At 44.4% G+C, this 24393-nt stretch overlaps 1 protein-coding gene across 2 annotated transcripts; it reads right to left on the reverse strand.

Moving 5' to 3' along the window:
- Window positions 1-394: 394 nt before the first annotated feature.
- LOC128134577 (glycerol-3-phosphate acyltransferase 3) lies at window positions 395-23816 on the reverse strand. 2 transcript variants are annotated; one of them, XM_052772445.1, is made up of 12 exons: window positions 23591-23816; window positions 13332-13404; window positions 7793-8063; window positions 7227-7301; window positions 6630-6719; window positions 6330-6423; window positions 5782-5897; window positions 4236-4291; window positions 3663-3748; window positions 2999-3127; window positions 2426-2505; window positions 395-1571 (listed from the first exon to the last, which is right to left on the reverse strand). In XM_052772445.1, exons 1-12 carry the CDS (start codon window positions 23732-23734, stop codon window positions 1445-1447), a joined length of 1341 nt encoding a protein of 446 aa, XP_052628405.1. In that variant the 5' UTR covers window positions 23735-23816; the 3' UTR covers window positions 395-1444. The 2 variants fall into 2 exon arrangements, with proteins under 2 accessions (XP_052628405.1, XP_052628416.1); XM_052772456.1 differs by lacking the exon at window positions 23591-23816 and adding an exon at window positions 20189-20287.
- Window positions 23817-24393: the final 577 nt, after the last annotated feature.

Consider the following 24393-nt stretch of genomic DNA (forward strand, 5'->3'; position numbering starts at 1 on the left):
TGAAAATATCTTTGCTACAGGAAAAGACTACTTACAAATGAACTCAGTTGTTACAAATTTAGCAGCTTATAATTGTTTTCCAGTTAATTAGATTCATTAGTTGAGTCTCCCTGATGTGACTTCATGTTGTAATTTCAAGTTCAGAAGTTCAGTCTGCATGAGTCACTCCTACTCTAGAAAGGATAAACACTAAGCCATATATATTCCTTAGAGTCGGGGGGGGGGGGGGGGGGCAGAAAAAAGTCCAGTTAGAAATCAGTAAGAGCTCAACTACAATTGGTCCTTAATGTCACAGTGACTGAAGTTTCCACAAGCCTAATTTTAAGTTTTCAGGAACTATAACTGTTTTATTTACACACATTTAGAGAATAATATAAATGTCACACAAGACCCATTAGAAATATAGAATTTATTTCTCTTTACATTCAGACAGCAATATATTGTAGATTTGAACATGCCACATCTTGTATCATAGGTGACTTACAGATCCTATGTTTATAGTTGTGACAGCTACTGCTAGCCCAGTTCAACACAAAATGTGTTTCTGGAGTAACTCTCTTGAGACCTTTAAGCCATTAGCAGTAATTTTTGCAGAAGGGTAGTCTTGAAAAAACTCTTCATAACTCATCTGTCATAGTCTACATTATCCAGCTGCTTACCATATCTTACCTTTACAGCTCCAGATCTCAAGAAAGCAATTTCAACAGTAGCAGTGGACAGGGAGATTGAGGACTTGCCCCTTATCTTCCCTCAGGTAGCAGTTCTCAGTAAAGGCAACACCATGTTATAAGGCCACCAAATTCCTCATGTTCCATGAACTGTGCTTTTGGCAGGGCAGCTCCTTTCCCATCCTTTAGGGTCTGCAGCAGCCCTTGCTTCCCCTCCCCCCTTGCACATCCAGGTGCAAGCTAACCAAGAGTCAGTCTTGCAGTTTTGACAATATCCTAAAACATGTTAAGTCATCTACAACTAAAAGTCTGTGAGCAACAGGAAAAAAGACAAAATTTTGTTACGTTTAAAGCCTCAAAGTACCATGAACAAGAGGTATCTTCACAACCAGTGTCCTGAGAGCAGCTGTTCAGTGTACTTCCCTTCATCCTTACAAACTCAGAAAAATCACAGTGCTTTTTTCCTTTTGTCCCTTAACTCTCCACACATTCAGCTCAAGAACACCAGGAGCTACACTGCATCATCTCATGAAGATGGGGAGGGGCAGGAGAGTGAGAGGAGTAAAAAGGTAAGGAGAGATACAGAGACACTGCCCTTGGCAGGCTCTGCACCAGCCATACAGAGAATATGCATACACATAATGAGAGATTTTGTTGCTCCAGTTTTTGTGGGTTTTGGTTTGGGGGTTTTTTTGGTTTTGTTTTTGTTTTTTTAATTAAAAACCATTATTCCTGCTAAGGCTGGTTGTGCAAAATTAATTCTCAAGAACCACCATTCAGTCTGACTCTGTTCCTGTAGACAGACTCCCTATTGATCCATTTCTCACTAGCATCTTGCTGTAGTTTTTCTGCTGTTCTTCTCTGAAAGTATCTTTGACTTTCGCTCGTTTCAGACCTCCATCCCTGGAACAGAGCAAGAGAGAAAAGTAACCATCATGATTGTTACTACTATTGTTATCGAACTATGTATTATATTAGCTATCTTAGTCAAGTCTAGAGTCTTAGCCTAAAAGATTAAAGTGGTTTTTCTTCAGAACTTCTAGAACTTCCAAGTTTAAGCATGTTTATTAAAACATTTACCTTAAGCCATAATGCTTATGCAGTCCAAATTTTGAGTTTAGCCTGTTAAAGCAGCCTGCTCATGTTGGTAACAGGTTGCACCTACCATAGAAATCTTTGCCAATCTGGGATGCTATTTCCCTAGACTGTAGAGGCAGTCAATCTTGTGCACCACCATAGTTGTCTCCTGCCTTACGTCATTCAGAGGGCCACCTGGGCGTCGTAGTTGAATCTGTTTGCCCATTCTCTTCATCAGAATCTTGCTCTCAAGTTTGTTTCAGACAGTCCTATGAAATCTAGGCTTTATGCTGTTACTTACTGAGGCAGGACACGAGAAAGTTGGAGTAGAAAGCCTCAAGCCCTGTGTTTTATTTTTTGTTGTTCGACAGTTTTGCCGAATAACTTCACTTCTGCTCCTTAATCTCAGCATGACTCTCAACATGAGAAACAACTGTGAAGGGACCCTCTTCAAAAGCATCAAGTCTTTAGGTGAAACTCACTGCATGAGAGCTACATACTCCAAAGACTTTATGCATGTTTTTTAGTTTTACTTTCACATACACATATGCGCTCCCTCATTTTCTCCTGCGTGGAATAAAGTTACGTAGAATATTATCTGTCACAAAGCTAAGGGAGAAAGCACCTCTCAGACTAACAACAGATAGTCCATGAAGCCTAACAAGGATGGCATCACTTACCAGGGAAGTTCAGTCAGTCCTCCTTGGCGAGCAATGGCTGACTTCACTCTGTTGGCAAACTGAACAGCATCTTCACCTTCCTTCAAGGGTCATAAATTCAACATAATCAAAGCAGAGAGAAGTGAATTGAACAGACTTCCATATCACTTTTCATCTGCTGCCTCATCAAATTCACTCACTGCCAAACGATCCATCCCTTATCATGCCAACACAATCTGATGTTCCAATGTGATGATAATTTAGCTCATTTTTCCCCTAAAGTGTTGAAATTAGGGGAAAATTTTGCTCCCACAGGATGGAAAATTAACAGCACTGCTACTGTGAATAGCACTATAGTTACTGCTATCCTTTACATATTTGATGCACTGCTGATGGTACCAAGCTGCATCAGAAAAAGGTAAGTCCAATCATACAAAGTCAACACTAACAAAAGTCCAGTATAAAACTCTGATTTGGAGACATGGGGTGGGTAGGGGTTTGGGGGCAGGGGGGAGGGGGGGAAGAATAAAAAGAGGCACTTGCAGACACAGTCAGCTTCTTCAATAGCAATTAGTCAACCAGATGCTAGATTACCTTTCTAACCATTGGTGGCATGTACCACACATTGCAAACAATGGCCCAGCTGGTCATTAATCGCAGCAGATAGCTCACAATGTTATACTTGCTGCTGTTCCAGAATGCATCTCCAAACTGAGGATCATACTGCAAGGGATCACAACAAACAACTGATAAAACCCTTTCGCCACAGATCATCACAGCCTGCCTCAGACCTGAGGTAGATGCTTTCAGTCACGTGCCAGAGTAAGAAAAAATTCACAACTGACACGTTTGCTTAGAATGAGGCTTTAGAAAAAGTAGCCTGTGCTTATTAGCACTGCTTGTGATTACATGACAGAAGCAGCAGCAGATGTCACCCATTTGCCTGAACAGCCAAAAGAGCTAAGTCTGGTGCAAGCTGCATGCTTCTCTTCCCTTCAGCACTGGGAAGGACTAGCTGGATCTCCCTTCCTTCCAGCTTTCTGGAAGAAGCAGCTGACCCCAGCAAGGTCCCACCAGCCAGGCTCTATAGGCTGAAGGACTTCACTTTCTCATTTTGGCTGGTTATACTCTACAGCATGTAGCCAATTGCCAGAGCTACTGTGCTTTTGTTAGCAGCTGTGCTGAGACAGCTTCCTACCACCTTGACAAAAAACGGATCCCAAACTTTGAAATTCAGCAGCCAGCTATTTCCACTTACTTTGATTGCAACAGGATAGATTGTCCCTCCTATTTCAAAGCTCCCCTTCTTGAACATCATCACAGATGTGTTGTTTATGCAGGTGCCTGTCCAGAAGAAAAACTAAAGTCATTACTTCACACAGCCTACCACATTTCAGTAGCAATACTACATCAATGTACACGTCTTACACTCACTGAGGAGCAAACACAGGCCCTTTATGGGTAAGTTAAACATTTCTCCCCTGCTTACTTTCATTCTTTGTCCTGTGACTGACGCCCTGAATGAAGCCAGAACATGTATGAGACAAAAAGCCCAAGGCTGAGGTTAGATCTGTAGGACAGTGAATTGATATTCACAGGGGAAAAGAAACAATCTTCCCATTCTTCTGTCTTCAGCTTCTGCCAGGAGACCCAACAGCCAGGGACAGTATTGTGTTGTCTTTGTGTAATCTCATATAAAAGATGAAAAATAGGAATGCCCTAATAAAATCTAAGCCAGAGGTGAAGATACATTTGAGCACCAGAAGCTATGAAAACAGAACAGGGATGACATCTATGCTGAATGGACATAAGGAGCAGTTCAGCTTCTTACCTTCTGGAAAAATTAAGATCGGGAGTTTGCTTTTATCTGCCACATGTTCCCTGAGCCTGTGGAAGCAGAAGGAAAGCTTAAAAAACAGCTCCTTTCCACTCTTCTCCAGGCAGATGCACTAAAATATCTTTATGCATAACATTTGTTTGAAATAAAAACCTTTTACTAGACACTGATTTGTACTTGCTTTTCTGTTTCTGACAAACCTGAAGCTTTGTGCAAGCCATCCCTTAGGCCCTTGGTGCATTAACACTGAAGCAACATCCTGTTTCCTTTCCTCCATATTATTTTATTAATGACTGTCAGGGAAGTCAACAAATGTATGCCATTAAGTCAGTCCAACTAACTATGATCAACTCAGCCTGCAAGAAATTGCCTACATAAGAAAAAAAAAAAAAGTCTTGTGTAGTGGTCCATCCAGACTCTGCCTGCTTAACATTTCTTAAAAAGAGGACTCCTAAATGCCTACAGCTCACACTACTTGAATAACACTTGGATGACTTGGTAGAGCTGTCCTGCTGTGCAGAGGCCAATGAGGTGGTAAAGAAGTTAACCTGACAAAATTAACCTAAAAGTTTTTTAAAAATTAGGAAGAATTTCTATCACTGTACTACAGTATTCATGGGTATGGCTTTGGTGATATTCTGCAAAAAACTGCCTTTGTAAGCAGCTCAGTTTTATAATTAGACACATTTTTGCCCCTCACCCAAACAAGCAAAGCTTGTTATTTTTAGTGGCTCACAATTTCGAATGAAGTCAAAACAGTTCATGTCACAGAAAGCCCATTTTTTCATCAGTACTTCTCTTCGAGAGAAAATCCCAGAATTTGAAGTATCTTCACATCCTTTTAAAATGTATACCTGAATTCACCAGACATTCGTTATTATGCTGATGGATACCCAAATGAGATGTTTTGTGACAGTCTGCTGCAATCCAGACCTTACCAGAACCTTTGGTCTGAACCATTTCACCCTGTATAAACTTTTCAAGCCTTCCTTGGTGACATGGGAACCTGACATTTTGACCACAGTCTACTGTACCAAAGCCCACACAAGCAAGCATATTCAGGTCATTCTGAACGATCTGATTTGCTGCATACCACCCCTCCAACTCACTCCAAGATCTGCTGTTGAGCCACTACTATACTGACTGCTTCTACTCCCACCTACATCTTTGCAATACCCTGCATCATTCCAGCCTACAGTAATGTGGAATTACAGATAACTTGTAACCCTGTGATTAGCATTTATAAGCAGCAGTCATCATTTGGAATAAGACAACTAGATATGGCTCCTGCTAAAAGAAGATGCTTTTGCAAGTCAGCCTTTTGCCCTCTCAAGATCCCAATGTTCCAAGTTCCCCGTTTCCCATTGCAACCTCATCAGCTTCTTGGGCTTCTGTCTTTCCAAAGCTTTAATTCCTCATCAGGGTCTTTGATTGTTCAATGACTCTTTGGAGATTACATACCCAGGCGTGACCTCTCAGGCACTAGTAGGTACTGGAGTTACATTAGCACTGCAATCCCCTGCTCCAACCCACTCCTCACCTTTTTGTCACTAGATGGCGGTCTTTGATTTCCGAGCGTTCAAACCAGACATGAGGACAGGCCTTCACTGTGGCTCTCTGAATAACTCCCATTAGTCCACCGTGAACCTGGCCAACCTGCAAGCCCAATAAGGTACATCAGCATATGAGACACCTGAAAAGCAAAACTTCCTCTTCTGCATTCCCCTCAAAAAAATCCAAACATACTGGAGACTGCAAACCAGGATTAGGCAGTGCCCACAAAAACTGTTAAAATGCATTCACTTGAAAGGATCGAGACACACGCATGGAAGCATATCTCAAGCATATGGAAGCAAATATCTGTATTTCACCAGATGAAGAGCCTAGCATTGACACTGCCAGGACAACTTCACCAGCATGTAACTTGTCAACCAACTTCAACACAATTTATACTTTTCCCCACTGACTAGTGCTCAAGTTAACATCTCTACTGTGAAAGTAGAGTACTCCAGAATAACCAATACCCCACAATCTTTCCTTTTCCTGGTCTCTCCCCCTCTGCTGTGGTCATCATGGATCTCCTCATACCATTGCATAGCATCCATCATTTGTCAAAATGATCGCATCTATCGGTGATGTGTGGTTGGCAACACAAATTCCTCCTTTCTGAGGTTTGTTTTCCCTGCAATTACATTAATTTTTTGTTAGACTACTAGTGCACTACATACCACATTACACACACAACAGTTCCATAAAGCTGTCAGGTGAGTCAGCGTCTAGTGTGACATTAACCTGCAGGTCAGGAAAGAGCTGCCCCATTTCAAATGGCATACTCACACATGAAGAAGAATACACAGGCTTTTGCTATCATAACATCAGCTCACTCACTTGTTATGGTAATGGATAGTACCAGACAGAGCTCTGACAAGGATGCGGGAGCACGTGAGGTGGACCACTTCACTCAGATAGTTTTTCACACTGAAAGAAATCACAGGCATCTGGAGCATCCTGGAAAGCAGCTAGACACACATGCAATATTCTCCAGCCTACTCAACACAACTCAGGGCTGAAATTTTCCTGGTACTCTGGCGCACAGAGGGATATACCCAGCTCTACAACTCACTTGCTACAGCACCTCAGCCAAGACATGTCACACCCTTGGTCTCACTTACCTAGACAAGGCTGTCATCTCCTCCCTAAGTATTTTTTATCCCAGCACCATTATCTCCCATCCAACACTCCCTTTGAGTCTCTCATGACAGCAAGAGGAGCCCATCCAAAATCACCAACCTCAGTGCCAAGCCTGGCAAGAAGCCAACCTCAGCCCAAGTTCAAAATGCCACTAAAAGCAAGGCCCCAGGTTTGTGGGTGGAGTGGACTATCAGTAGTCTATCACTTGTAAAATCTGTCCAGTCCTAATCTTGAGCTGTTTGCACTGATGCAGCTTGGCAAGTTCGTTCCTCACACACAAGACACAGTACCTACCTGCTGTTTGGCAGCTGTCCTACTATTGTTGTCCCCACAATCATTGAGGTAATCCCAATGGCAGCAAGGGTAAAGCTACAGAAGAAATAGACGTTATATCAAACTAAGTAGTTTTGCTCATTTTAATATCACTTTCCCCTTTAAAATGGAAAGGGATTGCAGGAATTCAGTTATTCCTCAGATACTTGAAATACCCAGCTCTCTAACAGTAATTCCCTGACACATTGCTCAAAATCATGGTCTAGCAAAGGCAGCAGATTCAGATACCCCAACGCATATAGTTTTAGAGCTCACCCAACTTACACTAATGCTGTCAATAGACATGACTTAGGGGTAGCATTCACAGAACAGATGACCACTAGCCCTAATCTACTCTCCACAGTAAATGGCAAGATAAAAGTGTTCTGAATGGCTTCTTAACTATTCAAAGGAGAGTTTAAGCAGGTTCATCTTCTGTATCTCCTAATGCTGCTTTTGGGTTAAAAAAGCTGAGACGGCATTTCCCAAGAAAACACACATTTGCATGTTCCCAGACCGACAAAATCCCTCAGCACCCATAAGCTTACCGTAAGGGCAGCAGGAAGCAGTACCGCACTATAACCCCAATGACCCACACAACAGTCAGTCTCAGACTGATGTAGTGGAAATTGACATTAGTCCGTGTGAGGAGATTCCAGGAGACCAGCTCTTCAGAGGAAAACCTTTGGGTGACTTCATCTTCCACAATGGCCTCAAACCCTTTTCTGCAGAAGTAGAATATGTCAGAGAATTCAAAGTCCACTCGATGCAGACGGGCAATTTCTTTCTCCATAGGCGTTTCATCTCTTTCAATGATACCTTGGGAGAGAAGGGGTAACCATATGAGGAAATGACTCTATACAGTAACAGTCATCCTCTAAATCTCTCACCGCTCTGCATTACTCAAGGAGACAAATTTACTGTCAGAGCCCCTCCTACGGGTAGGAGATGGGTAGCTGAACATAGCATACTCTTCAGTAGGCCAGTTCTAGCTCCCCTTCCTCACATAAACATCTTGAGCAGCAAATATGTCAAGTTCTGTTCCTTACTGAAGGTGAAACAAGAAGGCAAACCCTTTCCCACCATCTGACAAGTCCTCAACTCAGCAACTTTATCCAAGACCATCTTATGCTTCCAGAGGAAACCAAGTGAGACCTTGGCCCTTCCACTCCCTTCTCCTGGTGCTCTGTGTATTTAAGAGCATTCAGTCTCCTCCATGAAGGCTTCCCTGTTCCCTAGGCCCATCTCTTGTCAGACATTATGGTGTCCCACAGCCACATTCAACTGAGACATGCTCTACTGCTACCTGCCAAAGCCCCAGACCGCAACAGCTACCTGACATCTGTGCATGGACCAGCTTTGAACCAAATGCACCTCCCTCCCTTCACAGCACAAGTCTTTTCTATAAGCACAGACAGGAACACACTATTGTTTTATTTTAGTTTAAATCAAAGAAAGAAAAACCCTCCAAAAACCACAAAGTTGTGCCTAGACATAATTTAGTTCAGCACTAAGAGTTGTGTTTCAGTTGAACTCTGCCCACATAATGCCTGGCACTAGAAAAGAAGCCTGGAGAGTTCAGAATTGCAGTACAAATTGCAAGTATTCCCTCTCCTCCCCCCTTTTCACTTCTTATACTTATGGTCTGATAAGCACCAATTTCTCACTAGAGCTTTCAAAGGCAAGGACAAATTGTGTAAGCTAAATATAAAGATCAAGTAGCTGCTTTCTGGTAAGCAAGTCTGGCTTCAGAAATTGATGACTGAAGAAATCTAGAAAAACATTTAACCAAAACCATCCCCTGAGACACTCAGCTAGGATTACAGAGGTCCAAGTTCAGATTGCCACTCTGTCAGACACCCTCTGACAAATTGCATAATCTTTGTGCCTCCATGTTGAGATAAAATGAGAAAGGAGGAAGCACTCAACTGTTTCAAGCTACTAGGCACTTTCCCACAAATACACATCCCACAATGTGGAAATATGCATCCCAAAGAAGTCTTGCCAGCAAAAAAACTCTGTGAATGTATTTGCTGTGCAAATCACATGCAACATTTAAATTACAAATGACATGGAAAATCTTTGTATTGCACTGAACCATACATATGGGATAACACAAGAAGCTCCAAGATACAACTCCTTCAAATCACTGAGGTAAACACTAAAGAACAACATGCAAGAGAGATGTCACACTGCAACAAAACCTATTAGCACCTTCAGCTCTGAACTTGGCAGCCAGGACTTGTAATTCCACTAGCGGACCATCTCAGTACATTGTCCCATCACAAGCCTAGAAATATAAATGGTTAATATGGCACACCCAAACACCCGCATGCCCTTCGGGATCTAAATTGTACAAACATGCATCACATAAAACATCTAGCAGGATGGACTACACTTGTGTCATACTTTAAACCCAAACCACAGCTCTAGTTTGTGGTTCAATTTTTCTCTCAGTCAGTCCCTTAAATCTCTAAGCTGTGGAACAACTAGCCCACCTGTCTGCTCCATGCTGCTGCTGCTGGGGTGGGAGACAGGTTGTAGCCAAGAAACTGGCCAGGGGAACTCTCCACCACCCATCACACAAGTACCACTCTTCTCTCCAGTTCCCAGCAGAACTGGGAACACTTCCTCCTTATCCAGCCCCCAGTTCAGCATCACCCAAGCAGTTGGCTTCCCTGGCTCCTATTTCTTGGCTGAAACCAGCCCAGGGTTCAAATTTAACACACTGCTGGCACAGGCTAGATAGCACAGGTGTAATGTCTTGCCTCACCAGCCTGCACTGTCATTGTCACATGACACCCCCATGGACAAGCTGCCCTGCAGCCTTGCGACAAGCTACTCCAAGCCAAGATCTCAGCAGCACCTGAAGGTATTATGAACAGAATTAAAACACATGCTGCTCAGGTGATGTACTTAGCCTTCTTGTAATCAGAAGGAACATTTAATGGTCTTTAATCCCTTGGCCATGGGCAGACCCGAGTTTGCCAAAGACAGCTAAAAGGCAGCATTATGCAGGAGCATAACAAACATCACTCTTAACCAAAAAAAGCTGTAGCCACTGCTTTACTCAGTGTCACAGCACAAGTCCAAAGCCTTCAAGCTCACATACTCTAGTCAGCTAATCATACCAGGCTCAAATTTGACACTATCTATTTACAGTCACATTATTTGCATAAGCTTTTCTTTTAGTGGATGTTACTTTCAAAACTCTGACTACACAGCATTTTTGTGTTTTTTAAACCCACCAACTTGAAGAGGACTGCCTTTTGACACAGCCAACACCCACACCGACAGCTGAGAGCTGGTTATTCAGCTGCAATGAGATAGACATCTAGCCTCCAAGTATCTGCCCAGCCAAGAGCTAGCATTGGGCCCGGCACACAAACATGCTGCCCTCTAACACAGAAGGACCTTGAGGTGACAGCACTAGCTAATTCCCCACGTAGCAACTACACCACCCAACATTTTTCTTGGGTCTACTCCTTATCATACAACCAATGCAGGGGCACTGGCTGCCATTTCTGCCAACAGATGTGAAATACACTGGATTTAGTACTGCAGAGAAAGGTGGTGTCTCCTCAGTCATGCTCCCTCTTGTCTTTCATATTGAGGGACACTGGATTTTAAGGTCTTTGGAGAGGACTATTTTTGCTCTGCCTGGGAGCAGGAAAACTTGCCCATGCACATGCATCTGCAATGCTCCCTCCTATCCTGACCCACCTACTAGCGAGGACTGGATGGTCAAGAAAGATGGAAGAAGTGCTACACATTCCCTTTCAGCACTTAACACACATATGTGTACACACATATAGACACTTAACCTTTAGCCTGTTTTAATCAGCTACTCCATAATTCATTATCACTGTGAACTTCTCCCTCAGTAAATATTGTGTAATGCAGTTGGGCCTCTCCACCTGCTCATGTTTGGTCACCTCAGGGGATGCCAACTTACACACTGTACTGTTAGACCTACACCTGTCTTGGCCCTCAAGTACTTTAATCCGCATACAGGAACCCAGACTCCTAATCACAAGTCAGTCCTATGCTTAAAAAGCTCCCAAGAGCAATATACAGAGCACAGCTTGGCACTGCAGACACCACATCTCCCCTGCTCCCATACTTTCTCAAGTAAGGAATAGTTAGACTCCAGCTTACTGCAGTAAGAGCCACCTACAGTGGGGAAAGGTTTTAATTTTAATTTCAAATTTAAAAAGGGCATTAAAAAGTGTGCTTCAGGCTACCATTGTGATTGTGTATCCCCATCCACAAGACTGCTTGGACATAGCCTGCATGCAATCATCTATATGAATTACCTCAGGCCATTTTTACGATCACTAATGCTCCAGACAGTACAGTGCACTCAGATTAGCCCATGTGCTGTAGTTCAGAACCTATTAGCAGTGTACACCCCTCAGTCACACATACAGGGGAATAGGTACTTGTAGTTTTATGGAAAGATAACTCATAGAACATAATCTACCAGCCAGGTCCTCTCTCCCTTTACCTTTCTTTTCTAGAGAACAAAAAACTACATGCCAGAACAATCAGACATCTAGGAAGACTAGAGCTCCTACTGTGCAGCTAAAGCAGCATAGTTGGATCTCTTGCCCTCTCACTGACCCATGACATGATGGGACACTATCACTCTTACGGGAAGAAAAAGAATATCTTGCTGCATCACTGACAACCTGTGAAACAGACAGCAGGGCACTGATATGATTTGGAAGGATCACTCACTTTGCCTTCCCCTCCACCCCCCAAAAAAAAACCCCACAACTTTCAGGACACTGGTGAGTGATACGGGACATACTTTCTCAGCCACTTTAAAATCTGCAATTAAATAAGACAAATTTTAACCTGTTTTAAGAGCTGCTGTGCAGTAACTCCAGTTTATTATTACAGATGCTAACTGACAGTTGGATCTGCTACCATCAGGGCCTGTTTCATGCCTGGCCTGCAGATAGTACAATGCCAATGTTTACAGTATTTATAAGGATACTCCTTTGGAGATGTAATGTACATGACCAGTTCAGCAGTTCAGTCCCCATTACCATATCATGTTCACATGAGCTAATTCATAGAATCAGGAAACAATTGACTTGTCTACTAACTGGCAAGCTAGTCCTGTTTCCAGCTGTGCTGCCTAATGAGGAAGCACACAGAACACTGACACTGCTGTCCATTGCTGACAAAACCAAACAAATCAACAGCAATACCGAGGCAGTCAGGAACCAGGAGAAAACACAGCACTAGCCACAGCACCTTGTCAGCCTTCTCCTATTTCCTGGGCAAACTCATACTGCTCTCACTGCACTTACAGCTCCAAAGTCTTACAGCCAACTCTGACCTAGTACAGCTTATCACGACATATGCACAATATGCGTTAAGATATAGTAAAAGAACTATTTTCAAAATTAGGCTAAAGGAAGAAATATGAAGCAACTCTTCAGCTGTCATTCTACAAATGAGTGTAAGAAGTTCATCTGGCAAACACTGAGGTAACTCCAAGGGGCAAAAGGTGAATAGCAGCGGACTGAAAAAAAGGGACAAGTATAATAACACCACACACTTCCACCCAGCAGTCCTACAACAGAAAAAGCACCAAGCTTGGGGAAGAAAAGTGCCATCCACTAAACATTCAGACCTCCTCAGAGATTAAGTGTACTCTGATGCTGTTAGGACTGAGACAGTTGGCCAGCAGCCCTGCAAGCAGGGACCTAAAGACAGATTTCAAGACAAAAATCAAGCTCACAGTGTAACTCAAAAATTTCCCTCAACTGAGGATAGTCTCCATTTTAAGCTCTACTTTGTTTTGTTAAACTTAATGTTATTTCATACCCTTCATTTAATTTCATTTTCCTGATATTTCAACCATTCAGTACAAACCAGTAAAAGCAGCATGTCAGGAACAGTTCTTGTGCCAGTAGCATTGCAAAACAACTAGATGTAACAGTTCGCTTGTAACCACCTCACCTCTTCTCCAGTTCTCTCATGCACACATCTAACTTCTCCATTTGAAAAGGACTCAGTTCCTCTACTTCAGAACATTAGTCTTATCAGTTTGACTTCATCCCAAGCTCTCACCATTAGCAGCAGGAGACTTTAGCATCTGTGGCTGTGGCTTTTTGACACCTTTTTCTATCCGTATAGTGGCCCACTGTTGAAGAGAAAGAAAACATTAATTTCACAAATGTAGTATTAACTTAAGAAAAAAGTCACCTAAAAAAGCAACAGGTAATCAGACAGGTTGTGATTTTAAAAGAACATCTTCACCAGGTAATCATCACTCATATCCCTCAGATGTGTCCACAAACCCATACACAGTTCCTCTGAGGAAACACTGCCTCAGTGTATCTAATAAACAAAAGAGCCACTCAGGGCTAGTCAGTCTTTCCTAACTCTGCTTGCCAGTCTTCAGAGAGCCAATTCAGTGCTTCACAGATGTTTCAGTTCCAGTTCAGATACACAGCTACCAAGAGCCTGATAGGCCTCCATCAGACTTGCTACTTGCACACCAGCCACTGAGTCATGGCTGCATGGGATGCTCCAGGAGCTGAGCTAGACAACAGCCCCTGACCACACAGCACATGTTCACAGAGCCAACAGACACATCACAAGTCAGCTTGTGTTCTTTCAGAGTAGTTTCACCATACTGAAGCAAAAAAAAAGTCCTAACTGGGTTAAGTCAAACTGAGGCCTGCACACAGCTAACTCCAGTAAAAACAAAACAGCATTTGCAGTTATGGGAAGTCTCATTTGTTCAGCCTCAGTCCAAAGAGGATCGCACCCAAGATTTTTCCAAGCTGAACAAAACTGAAATTTGCCTTGACTCTGCAATTGCTCATTCTTGGCATTTTAAAGCTCTGAGCAGCAAACAGGCCAAATCACTGGCTCTAGTGTACAGCTGCAGAAGCCCCTTCCCCTGCCCTTGGGAAGGGCTGCCAGCTCACTGGGGTTAACCTGCTCTTTTCTGGTGGGTAGGCTGGGAGAATGAGATTGAAAATAGGTGATAAAGTAAGCTCTGCTCTCCAACAAGTGTCAAAGCTTCCCAGCAGCTCTGCTCCCTGCAAACCACAGTGGCAGAACAACATGGGCATCAGGAGACTTCCTCTGATTTCCTGCCCCAATGGGACTGGAGCCAGTTTCACCTGTTCTCCGGCCAAAAGGCCTTCTTGACCTTCAGCTAACTCAGTTCCACACAGTGCTTTTAAATAGCCTTTCTACCTCCTACGTCAGGCTTCATTTTTACTGGGTTAACAATTACAACTCCTTTGCCACCCCAAAACCTGCCTGTGATGACAGTATAGCCCTTTTGGCCTGGATCCTTCCTCTCCCTATGTGGCAGCTTTGCAAAGGGATTGAAAGCTCAGCCAAAGAGGACTGACTTCGTGGCTCTCCATTATGCGCATTAATTCCTCCCCCACAAGATTTAATCCTATTTCTAGGAATACTGTTATAATAGGCATTTCCAAGACAGACAGGTGACCTGGCAGAAATGAGCTCATATCAAAAGATCAGGATATTACCCTTTTCAAACCTTAACAACTTAAGAAGTATCAAAGGCATACTTTGTTTTAACAGAATACAGATGGTCCTCGCTGGTCTGCACTGAACGGACCCAGACCAATGCTAAACCATGCAGTTTCCACCTCTCCCCTCCAACAGAGCTGTGGGGCAATCGGGGATGCAGTTCCCTTTTGAAGGGTCAGTATCCTGACTCACGGCATTATCTCCACCACACAACTTCCCAGAAACAGCCGGGACTGCTTACTGTATCAGGTCTTGCTGAATCACAACCTACCCTGCCAATATATTCACTTGTTTTCTCAGTTCTGCTGCTGCTAAGGCAATAGCTGTTCAGGAACTAATCTTACCTGTAGGAGTAACTCAGTACTTTCTGGCTACACATCATCCTCAGCAGTTCTATAGCCATAAGAGTTCTGGGAAATACCAAAACAAAACACTGTTCAAGGAAGAAACTATTCACAATACCTCAATTTCTTCTACTAAATGGTTTTGGGGGTACATGCAGACCAGCAAATACATTGACATAATCATTCTCTGACCAGACTTGAACCACTGTATCCAATGAATTAAAATGTCCGTAAGCAGGTAAGTCACTTATTACATAGAAGAGTAAGAACATACTTGGCTAATGGTTTCAGCCACATACACTAGCTGAGAAAGTAAGTTTTCATCTTCCGAATCCTCTCAAACAGGTAACCAAAACCTAGCGTTGCCATGCTTTGCTTTGCAAAACCTGGAAGAAGAGTTTGTTTGGTGCGCAGAAAGAGCATGCAACACTCCCTTCACAATGCTCTTGCTACAGAAATCCTGCAGTTACAAGTTCATGCTAGACAGTGTCAACAAGTTTAACAAGCCATGAGGACACAGGCTATTGAGACATGCCTTTGTAATGCTCAGAAGCTTGCAACATCCTACTGTACTGCAGTATCTTTTGACACTTTGCTATGCAAAGGAGGTAGTGGACTCTTCCCAAAGCAGACAGAAATTGCAGGGTTGTGTAACCCAAGTAAGTTTCTACTGCTTAGATGAATATATCTACCCTATTCAGAAAAGTACATTCCTGCTTCCAAAGTAGTCTGACCATTGGTCCACAGGTTCATCTAACTCCAGAAAGCTGCAGTACCCCACCTGGGGGATGGGGAAGCAGGGGCAAAGTAGGATAGTTCACTTTGCCCTCTACCCATGCCTTCCCAGGAGATAGGAGTACCGCCACAAGCTTGACACCAGTCTGGCATCTTGTACAAAGGTTGCACAAAGCATTCCAGGGCAACTCAATAGTTAAGGCAGTTTTACTTTTGGTGCCAGATCTCCCAGGGGAGTTAAGCATGCTTTATAACACCAGCAACGATGAGACCAGCTCCTCCTCTTGCTCCCCTCTTCACCAGGAGTCTTTGGGCATTCAAAAGGGCCCATGTCTACCAGATGCTACAGCAAACCAGTTTTAAATCCTGTTTGTCAGCTTTCTTCTTCCCTCAATCCATCATATTTTCAAAAACTATGCATGTTCCAGCAACCAAGCAGCAAGACATTTTTACTTAACTTTACTTAATCTAATCCTTCCACTTATTCTCAGACACCTGAAATAAAGGCACTATCATCAAAGCCGAAACTTGAGCTTTGATCAAGTGAAAATCTTGTTTATATCCAGTTTGGAAAACAAAAAAGACACCACATGCGGCAATGTGAGTAATTTCCCTTCCTTCCTGCTAGCTAGGGATTTGCACCATCCATCGCTGTTTCAGCTGGTTCCCATGCTAAAGAACAGCTTTATGCTACAAAGAGCTATCACAAGGTAAGCTGATCCATCCCACAGAGGGGAAAATAATGTGTTTGTGTATTAGAGATCAAAAAGCATGAAACAAAATTATAAGCCATACCCTCCGTTCTACTCAGAAGATGAGCAAAAAGCAGACTGGCAGGTCTTTTGGATTTATCACTTATCAGTAACACTGACACAAATCTAAGTGGCTTCTCCCAGCTTGCAAGCTGGTGCTGAGCAAGCAGTCTCGAGTACCTTGGTGCAGACCTAAGTCTTTAGCAGGGATTCCTGAAGCAGTTTTGGGGAATCAGAATAAAACACCAGGCTCCTGAACAGATTAAAAATAGTTCTGCAGCTGGGGCTATCCACTGAACTAACATGTAAAGTTAGAAAGCAGCATGATCACAGAAACTACACAAACACCATCACAGGTCTGATTTTGAAATTTTGGTATTCCAACTGGTCAAGGCAAAATAGCTTGGATGCTTCAATCACACAAGGCACAATCTGAAGATACCACACTTTACTAGGCAAACATATCAACCTTTCCCTGAGGTTTCCCCCCTCATCCTCATATGAAAGACTTCTAATTTGTCAGCACATTAAAAAAAAACTAAACACACAGCAAGTCAACAGCCTACACAAAATGGCCAAAAGATCAATTTTGCTTATGCATCACTAAGCAATTCCCACATATATAGGACCTATGCAGTACTTGAGAAAGATCCTGTTAGACTTCAGAGGCAAAAAAATCACACATTATTTACAAGATTTAAATGTCAAAAAAACTTCTTATCTCCAGATATCTCCAAAGCCAAGCTTGACATGTTGTTTCATGAAAGCACATCTTTGTTAGGATCAATCACAAGTCAAGTTATTTGCAACACTTCAGGGACTTGCCCTGTTTTCCTAACAGAGCTTTGCCTTTCACACAGTTTATCACCTTTACATTACTTCTGGCTTAATAGCAATGCTTGACAATTATTCAGAAGAGGAGAGAATTACTGACAATGACTGAAATCTGCAGTGATATGGAGTTAGATCACTGGTGTTTCCCTATTTAAAGGCACTGCCAGGTCATGTTCAGAGCAAAAGTTTATATGCTTGTGCAGGTGAGCACTCCTCCTTGGAGGCTCTCCAAACCTCAGTAACAACAGAAAGATTTCATAGCACCTCCCATGCAATGCTACATTGTTAACACAACAAAATCTGCATGCCAATTATTTGGTGGTTTTATGCGAGGAGAAGAGGAAAATACCACCACCAAGAGAAGCAACCATTTCCAAGTGAGGGCAAAAGGTCCCCTAGTCTCCCATGCCATCTTTTCATCATTCTGATGGGATATCCTTGTCACTACCTCCAAGCAGCTTTCCAAATTCTTCTGCACACACGAGTTGTATAGCAAGTCCTTCCTGGTGGACAGGTACCCAAAGAACAACAAAGAGTCCAGCTTTACAGGAAAACACCAAGGGCACCAGCAACAGAAATGCCAAGTGGCTGCTTTTACACCAGCTTCACAAACTGTTACTTTAAGGCAAACTCTGAATACACCTGCTGTTATTTAACAGCATTTGCTTATCAACAGTATCAGAAATCCCAGTGTTCACATGTTGCAAAATTGAGAGCAGTTTCAAATCAGAGTTGTTGACCAGAAAGATGCTGTGTTAATTAGTGATGCAACCCCAGCAGTGGGTAACCACCAGTTCTGCCGACCTTACCTATGTGCAATGAGCCTTGATTATTAAATCTGTGGAAAACATACATAATAGCCTTCATAGCACTGGGGTCTAGGTGGATACAGCCCAGGGATTTACTTCAAGATGATGCAGCAGATTTGCTAAAACACTATTCCAAAAGTCAGTCCAAGGCCTGTAAACAACAGTACGCCCTTCACATCAGGCACATCTCCAAGACATGCTTCTTGTTAACATCTGAGCTGGCAGTCTTCAGAGTTACTCTCTCACTTCAGAGCTCTCAGTTTTTCCTCTGCCCAGCAGTCCTTGAAGGACACCAATTACACAGATAGAGGCCTTCACTGACACTGCACAACATTAGTCAGCAAAGCTTGCTTCAGAGGGCAGTGAGTTAAAGAGGAAACAGTCGAAAACCCACAATGATTCACCTATTTATTAGCACGCACAGTCTCCTTCTCCCTTCCCTGCCCTTATACCCAGCACCACATGCAATCCTGATGGTGGCTCAGGGGAAGAAGCTGCAGCCTAGCATACTTGGGACAGGACATAATAGCCCATCCCACCTACCCTGCGCAGCCACCACCTACAGTTTGACCACAGGCACCAAAAGGTCCTTTTTCCCCCACAGGTATATTATTCTCAAGTTTAGGTCCACTCACATTGTCAGGATCATCTGCAACGCAAGTAACTTTGGCTTCACCTCCTAGCTACTGAATAATGTTACACCCTTGTCTAGCAAAAGCACATTCACTGCAGGGTAACATAATAAGCCATCAGATGGATCAGTTACAGAATGTGAAAAACACATATGACTTCAAGCATCTGTTGTGCATTACAGCGCAACCGGCAAAACCAAGAAATGCTTTCTCTGCTAACTGCAAGCCCCACAATCAAAGAGCCTCGAGAGATCCGGGGTGGGGCAGGGGGCATGCATTCAAAGAGCTTGCAGGCATCAACAAACCATTAGCCCAAAAATACAGAGTAACATGATGTTAGTTTATAGCCGGGCTGTTTCTTAACACAAGTGCAACTTAATAACTTCACTTCCCTCAGGCTAGCTCATTTCTTAAATATTTCACAAGTAACACGCACCACACAGTTTAAAAATACAAAAAAAGTTTTCCCATTAGAAAGAGCAAGCAGGACAGTCTGTACAAGTGTTGCTGACAAGTCAAGCCGACTGTCTCAGGGAGCTAGGCACACCCCAAAAAAACCACACCAGACTGGGGAAAAAAAACCCAGAGTATTGGAATTAGTTCTTAACAAGGTGAGCTACCATCTGTCAAGCAGAGATCATGACTCAAGGGGGCTCATCCCTACTGCCAAATATATAGGCACACAGTCTAAACTAGTCCTCCAGACTTTCTACAAACTTAAGAAATAAACAGATTGCTCTGTGGTAGTGGCTGCTCTGTGGGCCTTAATGAAAGAGAAACCACTTTCTGAAAGGCTGGATTTCTCCACTGCTTGGAAAGAAAGCTCGAATGGCATGCTTGCAGGGGCCTTATCAGCCCCAAATCATAGTAGAGCTTATAAAAGAGGCAACAGACTAAGACAGAGGAAAAATGAGACCAAGAGGTAAAGATGCACTAAGTTTAAAATTCGAAGCTACCTGATGATGTTTCAAAACAAACAGGGAGAAATGCAGCACGCTGTGATCATCGCAAGAGGCAGTCCCCAGCATTCCAGCAACAGGAAAGATTTCTGTGGCAAGTGATTTCACAAGCATTAGCATGGCAGGTGACTAGCCTAGACTAGCTCCTTGTAGGAGCAAACAGCTGCTGGAGATGCTTTTGTAGCAGTAATCCAACATTTAAAAAAACCATGCTAACATGGTGCCAGGGATCCTTCTATTAACACTGAAAGGGAAGCCACAGGCAGAAGTGAGCAGTTTCCTGAAAGTTTGCTTAGTTTGATACGGCAATTCAGAAGCAAGCTAACGTACTTTAAGGAATACCTACGTGATGGGGGATGCAGGTTTTGTAATAGCAAGTAGTCTGCCTGGTGTACTGCATTCCTCTGGTATTAGCATAGCTGGTCATGCTTTTCTGCTCTTTTTCCCCTTAGCACAGAGGAAAAAAATATAATCACATAGGAAAAAAATATGCTTACATACTCCATATAAAGCTGGTGATCCCTAGTGCAGTACTTAAGGGTCAAATGCAACCCACAACGCAACCCAACAGAAGGATATCATCAACACTGCTGTCTGTACATGCAGCATTTTGCTCAGAAGCATGCGCCTTGCTGAGGCAGACCAGCATAGAGAAAAAGCTATTGTGCACCAACTAATCTCCCTTGTCAGTGATGTCAGGTAGTCAAAGTACAAGAACATTTTGTTCCTAAAAGGAGCTTTTCCCCTCCCTTTTCTTGGGCCATGCTTGCAGCACTGGAAACAAGCTTCTGCCCTCCTGAAACAAGTGGGAACAAATTTATTTTTATTGGCAGGAAGAAATTCAAGCACAAGTCCAGTATCATCTGCAACTTGCTCCATACCACAGCCTAGATGACAAGTGAACACCACAGACTCATTTTTATATGCCTTGTTTCATCTGACATGACAGTGGACCAGCAGACGTACCACAGCAAACTGTAGACTCTCCATCTACTTAGGCCCTGAACTATGGGTGCCCAAGTTGACAGACTTGGACCCTCACAAACAGGTTAGCTTTAATAAAACACATGTTATTACCTGACAATATATGCTGTGTAGGAAACAAACCTCATAGTCACTGTGTCCTCCCACTATGCCAACATGTGGGATATAAACAGGCAAAGCCAAAGAGCAACTTGGTATTCTGCTGGGGTGCCCAAACACCGCCACTTTGCAGACAGTTCCTGTGACCTAGCCCATCAAAGAGGCAACCAAACCAGCAGCAGCACCATCCTGACCGAGCACTCTGCAGGCCAAAGAGCCTACCCTCCTGCAAAGAGACAAAGGAGACTGCCTGGAAGATCCAGAGCTGGAAGCCAAAGAGGAAGCTTCAAGGAAGCTATTAAGCCAACCACTGTGCTGAAAAAGGTCACAGCCATCAGAGACTGCAGCATCCTGTGATTCAACATAGCCACAAAAGAGACTACTGCTTCTCAGGAGAAAGCCTGCATACTCAGCAAGTTTCAGACACCTGGGCAACTGCACAAGGCTAGCAGCTATGTATTTAACATTTCCCATTGTTAGCATGATTTTTGGCAGGGAAAAGTCAGGTGCGACAACGCATATCTTCAGGGGCTCTTGCATGTGCTGCTTGGAACTGACTGGCAGACTATCAGCCTGTCTGTCTCAGGCTGCTAACCAAGACAGACCTGTAAGCCAAGGAACAGGAGACATTTCACAACAAAACACTTTCTTTCGGGGATTCTCCCCATGCAGGTATTCTGAGGGCATAAAGAATTCACAGACAAAGCAAGGCCAAATTGAGATAAGTAGATTACCTAGGTGGATTGAGCTTATTCACTCTCCTGCAACAAGTCCAACTTAGCAGACTCTTTTCCTCAGAACACTTCCCAATTTGTCACTGCCTTTTCTTTTTATATATATATAACTTTTTATATATATAATATTTATGTAAAATATAATTGTGTATTAATAACATATATTTTAATTATAATGAATGGCATGTAATTCCAGAAAGTATTTCAGGCAAAAGTAATGGCAACTCTCAAGATAAGTCATTATTTCCTCCCTTCTGCATCAGAAGAGCTCTTACAAGTCACCATCATCGATATGTCATCAGCTGCTTCTCCATACTTCTGCCCAAGACATTTTGAGTCACTTCTTGTCACAATACTTGATGACACTAAAAAATAATGATTAATGATCTAAGAATAAAGAATGTAAATTTTGGTTAATCACAGGTGAAGGCAAGTCATCCAAACAAGACTATCTTACTAGGCCATCTGGATTGCTCCCTCAGGCCAGTGTGACCTTTACCTCCTCAGCTTCTGCTATCCAAAAATTTTTTTCCAGTAACAACTACATCTTCTACCCTTAACAGTTATCCTGATACCATTCAGGACCCCGGAAAGTACTTCAAGCAGGTTCATTCTCATCAAAAGCTTTAAAACATTTTAACTTAAGATGCACTTAACAGATACCGTTTTTATTAGGTGGCTGGTGGTTTGTTTTTTTTAGCCAAGCATCAAAGATCTTGAAGGTATTGCAGTACATAAGCCAGGTTTGACTGAAAACCTCATAGAACAAGATGAAATTAGACAAAACCTACTTTTCATAGTCACATACTGATGTATATTGCATTGCCACAGACTCTGCCTTGCACCATTTTACTTTTCCTCCATACAACTGTTTTGTTGGTTTGGGTTCCCCTCCTCCTTGGAAAAAGCATAACAAAGAGTTAAACCAAATCATTTCCACCAGCCATTTTAAAACACTCTTCCTCACCACCACTATGAGCTTCAAAGGGAGTGTTTTCACACACACACGAGCTATGAGAAACTCGCTTTCCCAGAGAATTTGGGGGAAGATGGCAACTGAGGTGCTGGACATGCTTGACTCGGATGGGAGTCCACATCTCTGTGCATCAGCACTCCTGGCACTTGCCATCGCAGGCACTGGGCATGCTGCCAGACATTTATACCCTCCAAGAGCGTGACCCAGCACCATTTCTCTTAGGTGGGGAACAGCTGACACCAAGCAGAGACAACCACGCCCAGGACACGGTACAGCCATAAGTAACAAGGTTTATTTTGCGCTCCTGCAGGTTCAAGGAGGGCACACCAGTCTGCACAACCACTAAATTCACACAGATCCAGGTTTCTGCCTAAAGGCTTGAACTCCAAAACTACAAATGGACACAGATGATGCCAAACAGGACATAACCTACCCCCTCTCCTCCACAGCCCTCGCTCCCCAAGGCGAGTGGGGGGCACAGACGCTTCTCTGGGCTCCCCAGCCCTGAACAGGGCCTCACGGGCCCGAAAGACCATCCCCATCCCCTCACACCTGCCCGCGGGAACTTGCCGCCCGCGCCGAGGGCCCGCCACCGCCCCGGGCGCGGCTGGAGGCGGCGGCGGAGCAGTTACGCTTCCCCCCGCCGCAGGGAGCCCTGCCCGGCCAGCGGAGCCCGCCAGGTCTCCTCCGGACGTGGCACAAATGCGCCGGCGCCACTGGGCTGAGGGGCGCCGCCAGAGAGGAGCAGCCCAGGCTGGAGGAAGGGGAGGCGGGCCCAGGCCCCCGAGGGTGCCCCCCGCCTCACGCCGGCCCGGGCGACACCTCACCGGCGGCGCCATTTTGGAGTCCCCCGCGGCGGCAGGACAGGCCCCGCGGGCCGCCCCCACGCCCCGCGCGGCGCGACCCGGCGTGTGATGGAGGACACCGGGCTGAGGGGACGGCGGCCCCCGCCTACCTCCAGCGTCTTCACCAGGACCCACATGTAGGCCTCGGAGATGCCCAGCGACACGCCCAGCGCCGAGGGCAGCACGATGAGGGCGAGCACCAGCGCTAGCCACACTGCGCCTACCCACGCCACAGCCGACCCCACGTCCTCCATCGCGGGCAGGGCCGGACGCTGATACCGACTCCGCCACTAAGAGGGCAAGCGCCACCTCCCGCCGCCCTAAAGCCCCGCGGCCGTCCCCGGCCCGCCCCCGGCCCGCCCCGCTCCGCCCGCCCGGGGCCGGGCAAGGGCAGCGGCGGGGGTGGCAGCACCGCCCCGCCGCTGCGTGAAGTTGGAGGGGGCTATAGGCATTTAATTAAGTAGATGTTTCTACAGCGAGTGTCTTCTTGTAAAGGGGAACAGAGAGTGCTCCTTACCGAACACATCCTTTTGGAAGCACAGGGCTAAGGAGATGGGGCTTCGCCTTGGGAGGTGGTGCTTGGAGTACGGAAAGCAGCTAAAAAGAGGCTACGTCCACACCAAAAACTCCTTGTGTGGGAAAAACGGCTCCAACGGAGCTGGACGGGAGGACGGCAGTAGTGCCACAGCGACCGTTGTTCTTCATGGCAGGTGCATGGGTGTTGTGGTTTAACCCCAGCCAGCAACTAAGGCCCACCCAGCCACTTGCTCACTCCCCCCCCCCCCCCCCCGGTGGGATGGGGAAGAGAATTGGAAGGGAGAAAGTGAGGAAACTTTGTGGGCTGAGATAAAGACAGTTTAATAGGTAAAGCAAAAGCCAAGCACGCAAGCAAAGCCAAACAAGGAATTAATTC

Source organism: Harpia harpyja, chromosome 2 (assembly GCF_026419915.1).
Source record: "Harpia harpyja isolate bHarHar1 chromosome 2, bHarHar1 primary haplotype, whole genome shotgun sequence".
Taxonomy (NCBI): Eukaryota; Metazoa; Chordata; class Aves; order Accipitriformes; family Accipitridae; genus Harpia; species Harpia harpyja.

Coding starts and splice junctions, on each gene's coding strand:
- LOC128134577 (XM_052772445.1), bottom strand. CDS start 23,734: ATGGAGGACGTGGGGTCGGCTGTGGCGTGGGTAGGCGCAGTGTGGCTA. Junction 13,405..23,590: donor TCCTGGTGAAGACGCTGGAG/GTAGGCGGGGGC, acceptor TCTCTTCAACAG/TGGGCCACTATACGGATAGA. Junction 5,898..6,329: donor ATGATGGATGCTATGCAATG/GTATGAGGAGAT, acceptor TTGGGCTTGCAG/GTTGGCCAGGTTCACGGTGG.